Source organism: Chionomys nivalis, chromosome 7 (genome assembly GCF_950005125.1).
Source record: "Chionomys nivalis chromosome 7, mChiNiv1.1, whole genome shotgun sequence".
In the NCBI taxonomy this organism is placed as follows: Eukaryota; Metazoa; Chordata; class Mammalia; order Rodentia; family Cricetidae; genus Chionomys; species Chionomys nivalis.
Genome location: NC_080092.1, coordinates 74,820,365 through 74,835,345, shown reverse-complemented (window position 1 = coordinate 74,835,345; position 14,981 = coordinate 74,820,365). Strand labels below are relative to the sequence as shown.

At 56.3% G+C, this 14,981-nt stretch overlaps 1 protein-coding gene across 1 annotated transcript; it reads left to right on the top strand.

Annotated features, from left to right (window-relative positions):
• Positions 1 to 546: 546 nt before the first annotated feature.
• On the top strand, positions 547 to 14,401 carry Xylt2 (xylosyltransferase 2). The gene is made up of 11 exons (XM_057776316.1): positions 547 to 757; positions 7,152 to 7,644; positions 7,862 to 8,037; positions 8,296 to 8,498; positions 8,912 to 8,992; positions 9,167 to 9,383; positions 9,470 to 9,646; positions 9,881 to 10,143; positions 10,420 to 10,615; positions 11,179 to 11,512; positions 13,298 to 14,401. Exons 1-11 carry the CDS (start codon positions 623 to 625, stop codon positions 13,618 to 13,620), a joined length of 2,598 nt encoding a protein of 865 aa, XP_057632299.1. The 5' UTR covers positions 547 to 622; the 3' UTR covers positions 13,621 to 14,401.
• Positions 14,402 to 14,981: the final 580 nt, after the last annotated feature.

The following is a 14,981-nucleotide window of genomic DNA, read 5'->3' as shown; positions in this document are numbered from 1 at the left end:
TTCAAAAGTCCAGGTGTGGGACTAGAGCTCTGTTTTTATCATCTTCCAGGAGATTCTGTCTAGAAGCTAGAAGTTGAGAATCACGCCTCCAGCAGAGGCCTGTGGATGCTTTGGACTAGAGGGGCACGGTGGCAAGTCAGCTTGTGAAGAGCCTCTGAGCCAGTCAAGGGGCTACACGCTTTGTCCTGAGGAGCGGCCTTCAGGTTTTAGGCAGGGTGGGTGGTACTCACACACCTGAGAGTGCCAGCATTTCCCAGGGCTGCGGACCGCTGAGTCCCTCCCCCGCATCCCCACGCACACCATGTCCTGCGACATCAGCGCTGTCAGGCCGCAGACTCTCCGCACCCCAGGACAATGCTTTTGCTGCCCGGAGGTGGTGATCCCACACGCAGACACGCTTGGAGACGTGGAAGGGACCCTGAGCGCCTAGACCCTTCCTAGGAGATAAGAGCGGAAGACCGGCCCACTGCCTCAAGCCCAGCCCGCGAGAGGGTGGAGCCTAGGACTCCGCCCCCGGTCCGCCTATGTGGGCGGGGTGTGGGGGCTTTCGGCCCCGCGCCCATGCGCACGCTCGCGGCCGGTTTGCAGGGCCGGACGCGCGCCCCGCGTCCCGGGCAGGAAGATGGTGGCGAGCGCGCGGGTGCAGAAGCTGATGCGGCGCTACAAGCTGGCGATCGCCACGGCACTGGCCATCCTGCTGCTGCAGGGCCTGGTGGTGTGGAGCTTCAGCGGCCTGGAGGAGGACGAGCCGGGAGAGGTACTCCGACGGCCGTGCGGGCGGGCAGGCCGGGCGCGGGGGCGCGCGGGGTCCTGGCGGGGCTGCGGGCGGCCCCGGCCAGGCAAGTGGGACACGGGCCGCGTGCGTACAGGGCGCAGGCAGACTCCTGGAACCCGACCTCCGTCCCCCAACGCTCCCTTCCCAGGCCGGCCTGGCGGGCTGCGTGTGGGAGCGGTGCGTGACCCGGAGGCCGGGGCAGCTGGAGGACTGGGGACCGCGGAGGGAAGAGCGGGTCATGGTGGGGTGGTCTCCGTCCCGGAGAGCGATGAAGGTCAGGCACGAGGATCGGGGCTAGGAGCTCCGAGCGACTGGGCCCTAGCCTACTTGAAGGTGGGAAGCCTCAGGCCAAACTTTCTGAAGTTGGGAGGGGGCGGGAGGTGTACGCGCCGTGGGCGGAGGAGTGGGGGCCGAGGGACCCCGGGCATCTGTGTTCAGCTGCGCCTGAGAAGCAGCATGTGGCGGTGAAGTGGAACTTAGGGGGGTGGAATTATGGCCTGTGACAAAGTGTATACCCCGGAATAGAGTGCAGGAGTGACCCCAAGGGAAAAAAAACAAACAAAAAACTGAAGTGTCCTCAAGGCGTGGCTTTCTCAGCCAGGGAAGAACCCGGGTGAATCTTCAGGAGGGGATGGGAATGGAAGGTGAGCCGTTGAGTTAGCCTCGGAACTTCAAAGGAGGAGGGAGCCAGCCATCTCTTGCTCTGGGGTAATGAGAACAGCAGCTGCAGATCAGAGCCCCAGCCCCTGATCCCAGCGTTGTTTTTACTTTTGACTGGTGTCTTTTTAGTTGCAGGCTCAGACACACCCTCCTGTAGTGTGGTTAGGAGGTGTCCGTTCTGGAAAAGTGGAGAGGATTTGCCTAATCAAAGCCCTAAGCTGTGGCCAGAGGTCAGGGGTTCTTGTTCCTGTGTCTCCTGGGTTCTGGGAGAGAGACTCTGTTGTCATATCCTTTTGGGTTTTACCAGGCAGGGTGAAGGCATAGAGCCTGAACACCTTCCCCTCCTGGTCAGTTCCAAAGCCCTGGTGTGGAGACTGGGAGAAGAGCTGCCCTTCCAGTTTCGGGCTGGTGAGGGGACCAGGAACAGAGAGACTTGGGACCATGACGCTAATAGGAGCTGAGGACAGTCATGGGGAAGCTGGCTTGTGTAGGGAGTGAGCTTGTTCTTTGGGCATAAAGACCAGTAGAAAGTTTCAGTCACATCATGAAGTTTCTTTGGGCAACTGGGACACATCAGATGGAGTGGGCCACAGAGGCAGGTGAGGAGCCTGGTCTGTGTGAGCCAGGATGCTGGTGAGGACTGGGAGAAAAGCAGAAGAGCACATCAGGGCATCTGAGCCTTCTCAGAAGTGGGTGGCTCAGTGGCTGGTTGTCGGAGTCAATGCATGAGCTGAACCCCTGCTGCTCGGCCCGTAGCTGGGGATGGAGAACTGAAGACAGGTGAGAGAATCAGGGTCTCTCCCACCCAACACACACACACCTGGCTAACGCTAAGAAAAGAACCCTAGACTGGAATAGAGAAAGGTCCCCAATGGGCTAAAAATTGTGGAGCCCTGGCAGTCACCTCACCAGACTGGGGTTGTGAAAGAGCAGAGTGTAGCATTTGAGGTCAGCACGCAAGAGAGCCCGCTTTCTTCACGGCCTTGTCCTAGCTCTGCTGTCAGGCGGACCACCTCCAGCCACTTCTCCTTCTTTTGGGGGTAACAGTGGCACCGATTTTGTTGGGTGATGAAAACCAGGAAGTCAAGCTGTCCCTGTGAATGCTTGGGGGAATTCTCAGCACCTGCCAGGCTGTCGGGACATAACACATGGTCTCAGCATTGCACCCTGGGACGTACGTTCATTCATTCATTCAGCCTGTCAGCACACACTAAGTTCTCTCCTGTCAGGCACTGTGCTCACACGGGGAATACAGAAATAAAGAATAGATGAAGTCCTGGCCTGCAGGGCAGACGGTCTACAGGGAGAGGCAGACGGAGCAGGGAAGCTAGAATAACGAGGGGCTGGATCAGCCTGGGAGGCTAGGAATGGCTTCCTCCAGGAAGAGATGGGCAGGAGAGTTTGAGCAGAGGGGTCTCGGGAGAGTGGGCTAAGCTGGGGATCCTTGGGGAATGAATGGGTAGAGGGTGGGGCACGTTCCCCAGAGATGGTTCCATCCTGTATGGCCGAAGAGACCACAGAAAGGGACTTGAGTGGGTTTTATTGTAAGTGCTGCGGAAAGCTGCACAGCAGGAGCCAATGAGCATTTTAAGGAAAGCACTGTGCTGCCCGCGGAGGGGTGAGAGTGGATACCTGGGATGATCACGAGCCCCCAAAGAGCCACGTGACGGCATTCAAAGCTTTTACGGACGTCCGTTCAGCACTTGTTTTAAATGCAGTCTGAGAAGTCCAGGGTGAGAGCATGTGGGGCTGGGAGGGGGGTGGGCATTTCTGTGTGAGCTTTCTTCATGACTTAGGGAGGATCCAAGGATTTTCAGAGTCAGAAAGTGGCAGAGGACTTTATATGCCTCCTTGGCAGGGAGGCGGGGGTGTCTCTGAGGCCAGAATGCATCCAGCCAGGGGACACCCCCCCCCCCCCCCGATCTATATACCATCCTGCTATTGACAGCAGTCTGTTAAGAGACACATAGCTTGAGGCTGGGACCTGCCAGAGAGGGTTCAGGAGTCGGGGCTGGCTATCCACCAGGGCCTGTTTGCTTATTGTTGCCTTCTGGTCCCTAGCCTCCTCTGGGATTGTCCTTCTCAGGGTCAGCCAGCTCCCTGCTGCAGTGCTGGGCACCAACCTGCCTATTTCCTTTCACATCCTGTCTCCCACCACAGCCAGCCTGGCTCTGTGCCCTTTTGCCCTACCCTCTTCACCAGCCTCCTGATGCACTGATAGAGGCTTCGACCCCTAGAACTCGCTCCTCTTTGCCATCACTACCCACCAAATCTTGGGAATGCCTTCCTGTGCTTGCTGTGTGGCTGGGTCAGACGCCACTACTCTGTAGGTTGGCCAGCCCAGGGTGCCCTCCTCAACGTGAGCATGGAACAGGGTCTCCTGATTACTCTGTCTCAGACATTAAGACATAAGTGCAGTCAGAGGTACCTCTGGCAGGGCACCTCTGAAGACATTGCTGAGCCATCTGGGTGCTGAACAGGGGCCTGGGTACTGTGGAGAACCTGAAGGCAGCTCTCAGGCTCCTCCTTGTTCCTATGAAAAAGGGCAGGGGAAGCTCACACTGTACTCCACCCTGAGTCCACCATGTGTGAGAGCCTAAGCCTTGGCCTCACGTTGACTATTGCTGTCTCAGTGCCCAGTAATAATGAAAAGGACAGCAACCTTTGTGAACGCAGTACCCACACCAAGACCTTTACAGGCATTCATCTGAGCATGACTTAACTGAGTGCTTATGATTGTGACACACTCTTCTGGACTCTGAATATGCCACTGGAGAGACAAGCTGAACACCCCCCGGCAGCGTTTACAGCCATGTGAGTGACAGACAGAAGGGCACGAAATATAAATAAGTTCATGTTAGGATGGTGGAAGAGATCAGCGTGTTTCTTAGGAAAATGTATTACTGTTGCGTTCTGTGTGTATATGTGGATGGGTGGGTGGGTGAACTTGTGCCTTGGCACCCACATGGAGCTCAAAGGGCAGTCTGTGGGAGTCATTTCTCTCCTTCCACCACGTGAGTCTCAGAGATCCGACTCAGGTTGTCCGACTTGTTAGCAAGGGCCTTTATCTGCCAAGCTGTTTTGTTGGTCCATGATCATCAGATTTCTGTGGGGACAGTAAAATGGGACGAGGGAGGCTAGAGCTTTCAGTCCAGGCAGGCCTTGTTGAGAAACACAGTCTGAGCAGCGACTTGAGGAGGCAAGGGTTTGAGCTGTGGGGTGTCCATGGAGAGCACCTAGACTGAAGGCACAGCCAATACAGAACTTGAGCCCAGTAATGCTGATTAGGGTGGAGGGAATGCTACCTGGGTCCAGGAGGGGGTTGGGAATGAGTCAGAGAGTTCCATAGACATGCGGGGAAGGATGGTGGGAAGGCTAGCTATTGTAGAGTCTAAGAGGAGAGGCCACTGGCCAGGTCTCATCATGAGGATGTAAGTTCTAAAGGGAGGGGTTGGAGAGATGGCTCAGCAATTAAGAGCACTGGCTGCTCTTCCAGAGGACCACAATTCAATTCCCAGTACCCACATGGCAGCTCACAACTGTATTTCCAGTCCCAGGGGAATCCAGTGCCCTCTTCTGGCCTCCACTGTGCACTGCACACTTGTGGTGCACAGACATACATGCAGGCAAAACACATGAAAATAACAAATAAATATTAAAAAGTTCTAGCCAGCACATCCCCATTCTTTGGCCAGAAGGAGTGGCGAATATGCGGACAAACCGCTGTGCAGATGAAGACCAAGTGTGCCCGTAAGAAGTATGTGCTTGGTGCCGGGCGGTGGTGGCGCACGCCTTTAATCCCAGCACTCGGGAGGCAGAGGCAGGCGGATCTCTGTGAGTTCGAGACCAGCCTGGTCTACAAGAGCTAGTTCCAGTGAATTTGAGGCCAGCCTGGTCTACCAAGCAAGTTCCAGGACTGTTACATAGAGAACCCCTGTCTTGAAAAGCCAAAACGAAAGAAAAAGAAAAGTTTTAAAAGAAACTCTGGTGGCTGTGATAAGGAGAGACAGGAAGGAACAGGCGCATGCGCCAGGGTGTCAGGAGATCAGGGTGAGGATAGTGGGGAGATAGTGATGTGGAGTATAGGGAGAGAAGAATCAAAATTGAGGTCGGGGCTGGGGGCTGTAGCTTAGTGGTAGAGCATTTGCTTAGCATCATGTGGTTCTTTCCCTCATCCTCGGTGCCACCTGTCTGTCTCCTCCAAAGAAAACATCGGGCTCCTGGCACATTCGATTTGAGCCACAAAAGGTTGTCATTTGCTGAGATGTAAAAACTGAGAGAGTAGTGGGGAGGGAAGAATAGTAGGCATTTGGACTCTGAGGGAGATAGCAAGGAGGCTGCTCATTCCATGCCTGAAGGTTCAAGGGAGCATTCCAGTCCAAAGAGGTAAACCTGGGATATGGATAGTATAAGGATCATGTGTAGAGGGTGAGAGGCTGAATGAGCTCACCAGGAAGCAAAGGCTGGAGTCTAAGGACAGGCCCCAGTGTCCGCCCTGGGAGCCAGGAGACTGATGAGTGGCCAGGGTGGGAAGGATCCAGGTGCCTCTGCTTGAGCGAGGCATGTGTCTGTAGGGCTCAGCGTGAACAAGAGCACAGAGTGCTAGAGCAGAGGCAGGGGGCTGGCAGGATGGCGAGAGGAAAGGGACAGGCAAGAGCAATGGTCTCTCTGGCTGCCGTTCCACAGATGGTGTCTCATTTGATCCCCACTTTCCCAGCTGAGGGACTGTGCTCAGAGAAGCTCGGTGGCTGGTGGTGAGGTAACAGCAGGTCAGAGCACTCACGGGACTCCCCTTGTCCCTGTCCCTTCCCACTCACAGGCATTAGCCAAATGTCCTTCATGTGCCAGCTATTCTACCAGCCCCTGGGGAGATGGTCTGACGTGGCTTCTCAGTTTACAGTCTGCTAGGGGAACATCGCTGGTCTCTGAGCTCAGTGTACCCCTGCTCTGGGGCAGATGAGGTGGCTGTCCACCTGAGAAATCCTGTCACAAATGCAGAGGTTGACCGCCTACAGCTGTGGGCCTTCAGCTAGCTGGACCTCAGGTTTCCAGCCAGGGATAGATTGCCTTGCTGGCCACAGGCAGTCCTGACGCAGGAGAGCCCATGGAGCCGACCACAGGGCTGCGTTTGGGGGCTATGGAGCTTCCTGCCCCTCTTTGGGCTTGCCTGACAGACTTGCTTTGTTGCCTGAAGCCTTCCTCTGCCAGCTCCCACTTGGGTCCCCCTGTTATTCACAGGGTACCTTCAGCAAAGCCCCTTGCCTCAGCTTCCTGGAGATCCATCCAATAGTAGAGTCTCAGGCTTCCTGACTACTCCCTCCTCCCTCCTGAGCTACTCCCCTGCTGCAGCCTCAGTCTTCCCACATGAAGATCTTTGGATGCAAGTAGCAGTAAGGCTGTCTTCCCAGACAGCCCCCGGTAGGAGGCATGGGTTTCAGCGGGGGCACTCCTGGGTCCCCTGCAGGGTTTCTTGGAGAAGGCATGGAATGTATTTTAAAATATGCTGAAAGAGAAAGTGGCGTGAGCTCAGAGCGGGCGAAGGAAGTACCGTGCTATGCAATGTGTGATCTGGAAGCCATGTGAGGGGCGATGAGCAGGACTCTTCTAGGTATACGATGGCGAAGAGCTTCTACAATTCAAAGTGACCTCGGCCAAGATGGAACTTGTGGCCGGGGAAAAGGTGAATGACTAACTATGATCTGTATGTCTTTTTCAGAAAGGAAGGCAGAGGAAGCCACGGCCACTGGACCCTGGCGAGGGCTCTAAGGACACAGACAGCTCTGCAGGGCGCAGGAGCAGTGCTGGTAAAAGGCATGGGCGCTGGCGGGGCCGTGCTGAGAGCCCAGGCGTGCCTGTGGCCAAGGTGGTACGAGCAGTAACCAGCCGCCAAAGAGCTAGCCGCCGAGTCCCGCCTGCCCCGCCTCCGGAGGCGCCGGGCCGCCAGAACCTGAGTGGAGCAGCAGCTGGGGAGGCAGTGATGGCAGCTGCTGGCTTCCCACCACACGGAGACACGGGGAGCGTGGAGGGGGCCCCCCAGCCCACGGACAGCAGCTTCACTCCTAAGTGTGAGATTGTGGGCAAGGATGCACTGTCAGCACTGGCCCGGGCCAGCACCAAGCAGTGCCAACAGGAGATCGCCAACGTAGTGTGCCTGCACCAAGCTGGGAGCCTCATGCCCAAGGCTGTGCCCCGGCACTGCCAGCTGCCTGGTGAGGGACTAGGGTGCTCTGGTTCTCCCCAGGAACTGACGGGAGGTGATGTGGCCCATTTCCCAGATGCTCTCCTTGTCTAAAGTCATGTTAAATGAATGTACCAGTTGGCAGAGGGGGAGCTGGGACCAGGTCTCCAGGTCTAGGCTTCTCCTATTGGGAGGCAGGCAGGTAGCCTTTCCCCCATCTCACCAATGTCCCTGTCTGCTCCACTCAGGCAAGATGAGCCCTGGCATCCAGTGGGAAGAAACTCGGGCCCAGCAGCCTGTTGGTGGCCCTCCAGTCCGCATCGCCTACATGCTGGTGGTTCATGGCCGTGCCATCCGCCAGCTCAAGCGTCTTCTCAAGGCTGTCTACCATGAGCAGCACTTCTTTTATATCCATGTGGATAAGGTACTGTGGGCCGGGGAGATCCAAAGGATCTGGGTGAGCGGAGCAGAGACTCTGGAGGTTGTAGACAGGTTGTCTAGAGAAAGGTTGGCTCAGATAACTACAGTTGAGGTCCATACTGGTCGAGGATAAGATGGCATGGGCTCTTAGGAGCTAGAGTCCTGCCACTTGCTCGCTCCCATGCTCTGTTCCCAGATGGGTAGGGGCTCCAGCCCCGGTGCCCAGCTCCATCTCCTGACCATCCATCCCTTTCTTCCTCAGCGGTCCAACTACCTGTACCGGGAGGTGGTGGAGCTGGCCCAGTACTATGATAATGTGCGGGTGACTCCTTGGCGCATGGTCACCATCTGGGGCGGGGCCAGCCTTCTGAGGATGTACCTGCGGAGCATGAAGGACCTGCTGGAAATCCCTGGCTGGGCCTGGGACTTCTTTATCAACCTGAGTGCCACTGACTATCCAACCAGGTGTGAGGATGGGTGGGCGTGGAGCCCCATTGGTGGCATCAGGGCCGCGGGTTCCATTTTGTTTGCTTGCCGTTGCATTCTGAAGTCCCCATAACCCAGACCTGGTTCCTTGACCCCAGGCGAGAACTGGGGTGTGAGGCTAGTGAGAGGTGTCCGGACAATCGGGGATAATAAGAAATGGGGAGGAAAAGCCAGAGGCTTGGACCCGGAGCACCGGGTCAGATAGCAAAGGTGGAGGAGGGATGGCGTCTTCTCTGGGTTCCTCAGGTATCATCACCCCAGACAAGGGGCAGGCACGTGGTGTAGTAGCTCCTGTGAGAAAGGAAGGAACGAGGTAAAGGTCATTCGGGCTAGAGGCATCTGTTCTGGGACAGGGACTGAGCCCCGGCTACACAAATTCCTTCCCTCACCAGGACAAATGAGGAGCTGGTGGCATTCTTATCCAAGAACCGGGACAAGAATTTCCTCAAGTCACATGGGCGAGACAATTCCAGGTGAGACAGGTGGTGGGGAAGGGGGCCCTGATGTCTTGCACAGTGCCTCCCACCCAAGGGTACCTGATGGCCCCAGCCCTGGGTTGTAAAGCCCCTAACCCAGTCATAGGTGAAGGCATGCTGGCTGCCAGGTAGAAGGAAGGCTCAGGCTCCTTTCTGTGGGACCTCCCTCAGGTTCATCAAGAAGCAAGGCCTGGACCGGCTTTTCCATGAGTGTGATTCCCACATGTGGCGTCTGGGTGAACGGCAGATCCCAGCGGGCATCGTGGTGGATGGCGGCTCTGACTGGTTCGTGCTGACGCGCAGCTTTGTGGAATACGTAGTGTATACAGACGATCCCCTCGTGGCCCAGCTTCGCCAGTTCTATACCTACACGTTGCTTCCCGCCGAGGTGGGTGACCAAGTAGGCGCCAAAGCCAGGGAGGGCACTGGTTGAATGGCACGTGGTTCACCCGTCCCCTCTCCTGCCACCTGCAGTCCTTCTTCCACACAGTGCTGGAGAATAGCCCGGCCTGCGAGAGCCTTGTGGACAACAACTTGCGTGTCACCAACTGGAACCGTAAGCTGGGCTGCAAATGCCAGTACAAGCACATCGTGGACTGGTGTGGCTGCTCTCCCAACGACTTTAAGCCGCAAGACTTCCTGCGGCTTCAGGTACGCCCCCTCGGACCAGAGAAGCCTGCGACCTAGCTTTTTCCCCCACAAGCGTTCTGGGTCAGAAGGGCAGGGTGGGTTTCCACCTGGAGCAGCTAGCTCCTTGGAGCTGGGCCGCAGCAGCAGGTGAAAAAGTCAGAGACCGAACTAGAAAGTTCTAAGGGAGCGGCTCCTGCTCCCTGCTGTGTTCTGGGGCCCACAGAGCCCTTCATCTTTTTGTCTCTTCCCCACCAGCAAGTCTCCAGACCCACCTTCTTTGCCCGGAAATTTGAGTCAACTGTGAATCAGGAAGTCCTGGAAATTTTGGACTTCCACCTGTATGGCAGCTACCCACCCAGCACCCCAGCCCTCAAGGCCTACTGGGAGAACACCTATGACGTGGCTGATGGCCCTGGTGGACTCAGTGATGTCTTACTCACCGCTTACACAGCCTTTGCCCGTCTCAGCCTGCGTCATGCTGCTACTGCTGTACCCCCACAGGCCACTGCACTCTGCAGGTAAGAGCCCCCAGCCCCGACATAGAACAGGCCCTTAGAGTATGGTGCCTTAAGGGCGGACACAAGTCAGAGACAGTTCCTGTCCAGAGTAAGCCCCGGCAGGGAAAAAAAAAATTTTTTTAAGCTGGGTAAAATAGAGCTAGGACCATATGGGGTGTGAGATTTGGAACCAAAGAAAGTCCTGGGGCCAGGGCTCCCCAGTGTCCCTCCCTGGGACTCAGGGTGGTGTCAGGTGTGCTGATGGCATCTCCTTTCTCCCTGCTGAAACCTTCCTAGGTTTGAGCCCAGGGGGTTGCCGTCCAGCGTGCACCTGTATTTCTATGACGACCATTTCCAGGGCTACCTGGTGACGCAGGCGGTGCAGCCCTCAGCCCAGGGGCCAGCAGAGACGCTTGAGATGTGGCTGATGCCCCAGGGGTCGCTGAAACTGTTGGGGCGCAGTGACCAGGCCAGCCGGCTCCAGAGTCTGGAGGTGGGACAGGTCCTCCCCCTTGCTTTCTCCTGACCCCCAGCAAGACGCAGGGAGTGGGAAGAGAGGGACAGACACCAAGGGAGGGGTAAGGACTCCATCAGACCTTTATGGGCTGGGCTCTCTGGGCTCTGCTTTCCCGATCACGGCAACCTTGGGGATGCCGGCACAGATAGACCCGTGCCACCCTCACAGGCGTACACTAAGGGGTCCTCTCAGATGACACAGGGACTAGGGATGGAACTGTCAGTTCTAATCGCCTAAAGTGCTAGGATTCCTGGGGCTTGGACAGTCCAGATGAGCTTCGGGTGTCCTTTCCTACAGGTTCTGGCTTTGTGGGGGGTGGTCTGCCTTTATGGGCCCCACCATTGCAGAAGGGTTCAGGTGGCAGCCTGGAACAAACCTCAGAGCTGGGGAGAGGTTTCAGTTGTAGACTCGCCCTTCAGTTTGAAGATAGGAACCTAAAAGCGGTAGTGACTGACCTGGGGTTACAGCAGAAGAGGCGGCCTGAGAGCAGATAGAAGAACTTCTCCTAGGCTTCTGCCCAGCTGCCTCCCTCCCTGCAGGTTGGCACTGAGTGGGACCCCAAAGAACGTCTCTTCCGGAATTTTGGGGGCCTGCTGGGACCCCTGGATGAGCCTGTAGCTATGCAGCGCTGGGCCCGGGGCCCCAACCTCACAGCCACTGTAGTCTGGATTGACCCCACCTATGTCGTGGCCACGTCATATGACATCACGGTAGATGCGGACACAGAGGTCACGCAGTACAAGCCCCCACTGAGCCGGCCGCTGCGGCCAGGAGCCTGGACTGTTCGCTTGCTTCGATTCTGGGAGCCCCTGGGTGAGACCCGCTTCCTTGTGCTGCCGCTGACCTTCAACCGCAAACTACCTCTCAGGAAAGGTGAGGATGATGCCCAGATGATGCCCAGATCCCAGGCAGATCAGGGTTTCCCAGGGTGCTGGTTCCGTGGCTGAGTGGTAGAGGGGGAAGGCAGGGCTGTGGTCTTCGTCCCTGTATTGTGGTAGTGGGGAAAGGGAAGCCAGAGAGTCAGGCTGACTGCAGCTGGAAATGTGGCTCTGCCCTTACAGCTGGGTCCTGGGCTTCGGGAATGACTCACTCAGCCTTTTCATTGGTCCAACTATGAGACACCCCTAGGTGACTGGGACAAGTCATTCAAGCCAGATTTAGTGCAAAAGGAAAATTATTAGAACAGTGTGGGGCTTTCCTTCAGAGTGCCCTGAAAATGCTTCCGCTCTCATTGGGGACTTGGGGTGCTGCGTGCTAAGGCATCTTGTCCCTTAGCCGGTCCTGTCTCGGATACTCCTCCATACACAATGCTCTCAGTGCAGCAGAGCCGGATTTGGGCCTTGAGAGGCTCGGTCCCATGTAGTTTGGGATGGCCAGATTCACACAGCCCCCTGGTGATTTGGCTGGGGCTAAGTGGGACAGGCCACGGGCATCTGGAAGCTGAGCATCCTCCTGCAGGGCTTACCTCTGAGGTGCTGGAATGAGTGCTGGCTGAGAGTGGTGATGAGTGATGTCCCCATGTGTAGCTGTTTCCTTTCCCCACTGCACCCGATCCCAAGAAGGCGAGGAAGAGCAGGAGTAACCCAGAGAGATAAGGATGAGGGCCTGGGACAGATACAGGGCAGGCAAGCCACTTCCCCATTGGATGAAGGAGACAGCAGGCTCTGCAGATAGGCCTGGGACTAAACTCTGAGGACAAAGGTCGAGCGTGTTCTAAGCCGAGGTATGAACTTGGCCTGTGTCTGCACGGGAGGATAGAGTAGAGGTGAAGAAGGTGCAGAGGGAGTGGGAAGGAAAGCCAAGTCAAGCCAGCCCCGTGTAGAGAACAGGCTACCAAGGGGTCTGGGAGCTACTACAGAGGGGAGTGGGAAGGAAAGCCAAGTCAAGCCAGCCCCCTGTAGAGAACAGGCTACCAAGAAGGGGTCTGGGAGCTACTACAGAGGGGAGTGGGAAGGAAAGCCAAGTCAAGCCAGCCCCCTGTAGAGAACAGGCTACCAAAGGGTCTGGGAGCTACTATGGTCAAGAAGTGCCTTGTTCAACCTGAGTCTGAAGTTGGAGGGTCGGGGATTTAGCTCAGTAAGACCAGGGTTCTGACCTCAGCTTAAAAAAAAAATCCTAAAGTTAGGAATTTAGGAATGCTTACTTTTTAATTTTGCTTATTTATTTACTGAGACACTGTCTTAAAATGGATTCCAGGCTGCCTGGAACTCACTGAATAGACCATTCTGGCTTCAAACTCTTGCAGTCCTCCTGCCTCAGTCTCCTATTTGTTAGAGCTATAAGTGTGAGTGACCAGGTTCAGTACCACTTGGGTTTTATACAACCGATGACTTGTTTGTTGGTTTTTCGAGACAAGGTTTCACTCTATAACAGCCCTGACTGTCCTGGAACTCGCTCTGTAGGTAAGGCTGGCCTTGAACTCAGAGATCCACCTGCCTCTGGAGTGCTGAGGATAAAGGTGTGCGCCACCACCCCCTGGCCACAACTGATGATTTTCTTACAGGCATAGAAAGTTCCTTAGCTCGGCCCCAGTCCACTCTGTAAGATGAGACCCCCATGGTAAGGTTAGGATGAGAACTTGTGTGTCCAGCTCCTGACTCCCATGGATTGGCCTCTGTGACTGAAGGGCATGCCTAACTGCTTGTTCTGTACCCGCAGATGATGCGAGCTGGCTGCACGCTGGACCACCCCACAATGAATACATGGAGCAGAGTTTCCAGGGCCTAAGCGGCATCCTGAACCTGCCTCAGCCAGAGACCATGGAGGAGGCTGCCAAGAGGCGCACCGAGCTTACTGGTCCTGCACTTGAGGCCTGGACAGATGGGGAGCTGAGTAGTTTCTGGTCTGTGGCAGGATTGTGTGCCATAGGCCCCTCTGCTTGTCCCTCCCTGGAGCTCTGCAGACTGACGAGCTGGAGCTCTCTGTCTCCTGACCCTAAATCAGAGCTGGGGCCTGTCAAAGCTGATGGGCGACTCAGGTAGCAGGGCCCCAGCCAGCACAACCCGGAGGAGCCGGGGAATTGCACCTTATCGACAACGGAGGGACATCTCTCTCACAGACGAGAACCAGAGGCCCAGGCAGTGTGCCGGCAGGAACCTGCACTGAGGGCAGGGCTGGTGGGTGTAGTGCTCACTACTGCTAATGGCCCTGCAAGAGGTCAGAGGTCCACCGGAACCATGAGGGGGGGGGGGCGCTTCCTCTGCCCCTCTCTAGTTTGTACTTTTTTAAAATTTAAAATGAGTGACAGGGGGAGGAAGATGTGCAATAAGGCTCAGAGCAGGCCTAGGAAGTGGGCTGTGGCCATGGGGAGCACACCGAGCCCATCTGCTCCTGCTCTGGAGAGGTTTTGTCTGCCTCACCCTCCAGAGCCTTCATCCGGATCCAGCCTGGGCCGACGGGTTCCCAGCTGAGGGTCTTGAGAGGCACAGGTGTCCCATCAGGCTCCGAGGCCAGGGGAACGAACGGGTGATTCGGGGGCTACTGTGGAGCTGGGCTTTAGTAGGACAGCTGCTCGCTCGTCTGGTAGCCAGGAGACCCTAGGGTAGGGGTGGGGCTGGCTCTCAGGCTTTCCAGCACACCCTGCCCTAGTTAATACAGGGCGTCAGAGCCTGCTGAGATCCGTGCAGTTTCCCACGTGTGTCCTGGAAGAGGGAGCCCCACTGGCAGCGCAGGAAGACTGTCGGGGCGCTCAGAACTGGGAGTCGCGTTGTGCCTGAAGCTCAGTGTGAAGTCTGAAATATGCAACAGAGGAAATATATCTCTATCTCTCCACGCTGAATGTCCTTGTTTGCTTTTTGCTGCTATGCTAAAGATCATGGCTAAAAGCATGGGGAGGGCGGGGTTTATTTCATCTTACAGCTTACAGTCCGTCATAAAGGGAAGCCAGAGCAGAAGCTTGGAGGCAGGCACTAAACACAGACCATGAAGAATGCTGCTTATTGGCTCGCCCCCCAGTCTCTTGGTCAGCGCCTTTCTTACACCTCCCAGGGCTGGTGCTACCCACAGTGGCCGGACTCCTGACACCCATTAACAGAGGCATTTTCTCAGTTGAGGTACCTCCTTCCCAGGGGCTCCTAGCATGTGTCAAGTTGACAAACTAGCCAGCACACTGAGGCTCCATATTTTTTCCTGCGTACGAGGGAGCTGTGGATGATCCCTGGGCTTTCTAGAAGTCTTAACTGGTTCTTTGGTAGCCTTGAAATAGTAAGAATCCCTATAGCACGAACAGTTGAAAAATCCACCCAGGCCGCGGATGGCTCTCCAGTGCAGCCTTCTTTCTGCGGAAAATGGGCTCTGGGAGGCTTAGATTCCTCAATGCTGCCCAGCAGGCCAGCATTAGTGG

Excerpts from the sequence above, each read along its gene's own strand:
- Xylt2 (XM_057776316.1), top strand. The coding sequence starts at position 623 with ATGGTGGCGAGCGCGCGGGTGCAGAAGCTGATGCGGCGCTACAAGCTG. Across the intron at positions 9,384-9,469 it reads ACACGTTGCTTCCCGCCGAG|TCCTTCTTCCACACAGTGCT; the intron begins GTGGGTGACCAA and ends TGCCACCTGCAG. Across the intron at positions 9,647-9,880 it reads AAGACTTCCTGCGGCTTCAG|CAAGTCTCCAGACCCACCTT; the intron begins GTACGCCCCCTC and ends CTTCCCCACCAG.